This window comes from Pterocles gutturalis, unplaced genomic scaffold, assembly GCF_000699245.1.
Source record: "Pterocles gutturalis isolate BGI_N339 unplaced genomic scaffold, ASM69924v1 scaffold32276, whole genome shotgun sequence".
Lineage (NCBI taxonomy): Eukaryota > Metazoa > Chordata > Aves > Pterocliformes > Pteroclidae > Pterocles > Pterocles gutturalis.
The window spans coordinates 421-4,888 of NW_010098862.1; the positions used below are offsets into that span (position 1 = coordinate 421).

General features: G+C 62.0%; 1 protein-coding gene across 1 annotated transcript; it reads left to right on the forward strand.

The window, feature by feature from the left end:
* The first annotated feature begins 1,255 nt into the window (after nt 1-1,255).
* LOC104462580 (C-X-C chemokine receptor type 2-like) lies at nt 1,256-2,398 on the forward strand. Its single transcript, XM_010074572.1, has one exon. The coding sequence runs from the start codon at nt 1,256-1,258 to the stop codon at nt 2,330-2,332; it is 1,077 nt and encodes a 358-aa protein (XP_010072874.1). The 3' UTR covers nt 2,333-2,398.
* The last annotated feature ends 2,070 nt before the right edge of the window (nt 2,399-4,468 follow it).

The following is a 4,468-nucleotide window of genomic DNA, read 5'->3' on the forward strand; positions in this document are numbered from 1 at the left end:
CCCCATCGGCTCCAGCAATGTCCCTGGCTATGGTCCTCCTCGATGCTGGAGCATCACCGCCCCAGCATCAGTGCCCCGGCATCACCGCAGGAGCGGGGCCGGCGCAGCTGGGGAGGGATGTTTCCGGGCAGGGGCACTGGCCCAGCTGCAGCGGGGAATCCCTGCCGGGCAGAAGGGGAAAGTTGCTCCCACGGAGGGGCTGGTTTCAAATGGGGCCAGCTCAGGGCCAGGGAACTCCAGCACCATGGGGTCTCAGCACCCCAAGCAGCCTTGGCATCACCAAGCCCTGGAGGGGCTCGGGGGCTCGGAGATGGGGCAGAGGGGTGAAACTGGAATGAAATGAGAGTCCGGATCCGTACTGGTAGAAAGATGAAACCCAATGGTCTTTGGGGAGGCAGGGACAGAGTGGGGTGTCCTACATGCAAGGAGACAGGAAGAGTGACTGTCACCTGTGATTTCCCCATTGTGGCTGAGCGCAGATGACACAGGGACGCCCGTAAGCACACAGCTGAGCAACAGGAAAACCAAAGACGTGAAGTATTTCCAAAGTCGCCTGCAAAGGGTGACATGTCTTTCCGTCTAGGGGGTGAAACCACTCACACAGGGACAGGTCTGGGGAGGGGGAGGAGGAAGGGCATTAAACCACCTTTGAACCTACCTGAGTCCCTGCCTGCCCTGGACGCCATGACTGCGGCCTTGCCACTGGCTTAGGTGGCAGGAGGGGCAGCACCAGCAGCAATGGTTAAGGGGATGGAGGGACCAGAGGGATCCAGAGATGCTCGAAGGACTTTGGAGGTGCCTGAAGGGCCCTGGGATGGTCAAAGAGCTCGGAGCCTTTTGAAGGACGCACACAAGCCAGAGGGGCTCGGGGTTGCTGGAGGGGCCAGGTGTCTCCTGGAGGGACGTGGTGCTGCATTGATGTGGGGGGGCCCCCAATCCAAGAAGAAGTGGCAAGTCCATGGGGGAACCCCTTCCTCCATGGAGGACGGGGAAGGGACAAGGTTGGGATGAAGTGGGGCAGACCAAGGGGTGCTGGGGCTATTGTACAAGGGGAGGTATGAGGGACAGTGTCCACCTGCAGTGTTGCCCATTACCTGGCACAGCGTGGTTACAGTGGAGTGATGGAGGGGGGCCCCACTGTCTGGGAGGGAACCTGGGGGGCATTGGAGATGCCAGGGGACTCAGGGACACTGTCACCCCTGCCCACAACACCCTTTTGCCCCACACTCAAGCTGCTTTGCGCTCCACAGGCAAAATGGGGTCCTTCTCCTTCAGTGACGACTTGTCCAACCTCTTCTTCCTCTACAACTACACCGATGACTACAGCACGGCCATGCCTGACACCGCTGTCTCCTCTGCCCCATGCCGGCCTGATGGCTCCGTCCTCAACAAGTATCTGGTGGTGGTAATCTACTGCCTCGTCTTCATCCTCAGTGTGGTGGGGAATGGACTGGTGGTGCTGGTGGTGACCTCCAGCCATGCCAACCGCTCTGTCACTGATGTCTACCTGCTCAACCTGGCTGTGGCAGACCTGCTCTTTGCCTTCAGCCTGCCCCTCTGGGCTGCCTACCGAGCCCACGAGTGGGTCTTCGGCACTGTGATGTGCAAAGCCATCTCCGTGCTGCAGGAGGTCAACTTCTACAGTGGCATCCTGCTGCTGGCCTGCATCAGTGTGGACCGCTACCTGGCCATTGTCTACGCCACCCGGGCTGCCACCGAGAAGAGACACTGGGTGAAGTTTGTCTGCTTGGGCATCTGGGTCTTCTCCGTGCTGCTCTCCCTGCCTGTGCTGCTCTTCCGTGAGGCTTTCCCGTCACCCAACAACGGCACCGTGTGCTACGAGCGCATCGGCGGTGAGGACACAGCCAAGTGGCGGGTGGTGCTGCGGATCCTGCCACAGACCTTCGGCTTCGCCCTGCCCCTCCTGGTGATGCTCTTCTGCTACGGTGTCACCATCCACACCCTCCTGCAGACCAAGAACACACAGAAGCAGCGGGCCATGAAGGTCATCTTTGCTGTGGTGCTGGTCTTCCTCATCTGCTGGCTGCCCTACAACATCACGCTGGTGAGCGACACCCTCATGAGGACACGGGCCATTGCCGAGACCTGTGAGAGGAGAAACCGCATCGACACAGCCCTCTCCGTCACGCAGGTCCTGGGCTTTGCCCACAGCTGCATCAACCCCATCATCTATGCCTTCATCGGGCAGAAGTTTCGCAACAGCTTTCTCAAGATCCTGGCTCAGCGTGGGCTCATCAGCAAGGATGCCGTGGCTCGCTATGGCCGTGCCTCCTATGCCTCCACCTCTGGCAACACCTCCACCACCCTCTGAGTCCTACTGGGACCCGACCATCGCAGCTCCCAGCAGGTCGCAGCATCCCATGCACCCCAGCACCCTCGCTCATCCCCCTGGGATGTGGGCGGCGATGCCATGGGGATGGGCAGGGCCACCACTGGATGCTGGACCCCAGCTGGAAGGGGGCTTGGGTGGTGAGGGGCCAGGACTCCAGTGCCAGGGGAGTGATGCCAAGTGCTTCCCACCCTCCCTGCTCTTTGGGACAGAGCCTGTGACTTTGGGGACACTGCGACCCCGCTGTGTCAGTGTTTGTGGCCGATGCCTGTCCAGCAATAAAGCAGTTGGTGGGTTGGTCACCCAGGTCTGGCTCCTCTTTGCCACGAGGAGGTAGACAGCGGGACAGGGCCAGGGCACATCTCTGGGGATGGTGGGTCCTGGGCTCCCCACCCCAGTGCCAAAGTGTTGGTGCCAGCTGATCCTGGCGAGGTGTGGGTAACCCCACTTCCAGGCCAGGGAAGGGCTGTTGCCCAAGAGGCTGTTGCAAAGGGTTCAGCATCCTGTGCGTCCCCAGAGGAGACCCAAACCCAGGTCTTGCTCCCCACAGGTACCCAGCCAGGTCCACCCCAGTGGAGAAAATCACTGCAAGATCCCTGGGCAGCCGCCCCCTGCTAACACCAAGCCAGCCCTGTGACCCCTGCCTGAAGGGTGCCAGCACCCAGGGCACCCCCTGCTCCCCCCAGTGCCGTGCTGCCAGGACATTGTTGTGCAAAGGGCCGGGAACCTGTCCCTTACACAACCAGGACATTTCCGCCCTGGCTTGGGCAACAGAGGCTGGCACTCCAGGAGGGCCGAGGGGCGGAAGGTTGCCGCCCTGGCTTGGGCAACAGAGGCTGGCACTCAAGTAGGGCAGAGGGGCTGAAGAGGGGGCTGTGACCCTTCTGGGGTCCCTCCTGCCACCCTGTGTGCCAGGTATCGGGTTGCTTACCCCAGTGCACCCAAGCATCTCTCCACGGGAGTCCTGTACTGCTCTTCCGTGCCCCCTGATCCAGGCTCCTGGGGGTCCTAAGGACCATGGGGCATCAGTGTGTGCCAGCCATGGGCTGGCTCATGGAGAGGTACAGGGGTCCCCTGGCACCCATGTGACTTGGGGCTGGGCAGGATCAGCAAGAGTGCTAGGCAGGGACAGCCCATCACCTTTGCATCTGGGAAACCTCTTGCCCAAGCGGTTCCTCCCAGCCTGGCAGGAAGCCGGGGCTGTTGGCCAAGAGCTGTCTCCCCTGCCCACTGCTGCCTCCCCACTGTGGGACTGGGCAGACAGCGGCTCGGTTTGGCTGCAGCTGGGACACCTCTTATGGGGATGATTCCCCCCCAGGAGGGCTCGAACACCCCCACACCAGCATCCCCCCACCCTGCACCCAGGCTGGGGGTCAACCCGGCAATGACCGATAGATGACACGGGAGCCACAGAGGAAGCTGGAGTGATTTTTTTTTTGCCTCTGTGGACCAGCCACAAGAAAGACAAGTCTCAAACCCGAAATGTTGGGCAGCAGGACCTGTCTGCAAGCTCCGGATGCCTGGGTCCCTGGTAAGTCTGGGAGGAGGCAGCCAGGGCACGGAGTGTCCCCAGCACTGTGTGAGGGTCGTTGTCCCGGCTCACACAGCCTGCGGGTGCCTTTGCTGGTAGCAAAGCAGGCAGCAGCGCCCCTGCTTGCCCACGTCCACGGAGCACGTGTGGCACACCTTGCCCTGGCACAGCCTGCAGAGAGAGTGGGTGGTGAGAGCCATGCCATCCCGATGCCATCCTGGTGCCATCCCTGGTGCTCCCCGTAGCCCACCTGCAGTTGTACCGCCGGGAGAGAAGGCGGAAATCCTTGCGGCAGCGGGCACAGAGCCCTGCATCGCGAGGTGCCGGGCTGGGCATCGGGGTGTCGATGCCCTCTGTCTTCTGCCACAGGGCATCCTTCTCCCTGTGGGGAGGGGACAGCTCAGCCCTGGCAGGGGCATGCCCAGTGGTGGGGGTCCAGAAGCATGCCCCTGGCACCCCAGACCTCAGCTGGGCGCCCAAGTCTCCCGAGATGGTGAGCAGGATTTGCCTGGGCTCTGGTGCCCTCCTCTGGGCAAAGGGGTTTGGGTTCCCCCCCTTGCCCCCCTGTCTGTGTGTGGTCTCACACC

Bases quoted from the DNA above. Each gene is read 5' to 3' on its own strand.
- LOC104462580 (XM_010074572.1), top strand. From the start codon at position 1,256: ATGGGGTCCTTCTCCTTCAGTGACGACTTGTCCAACCTCTTCTTCCTC.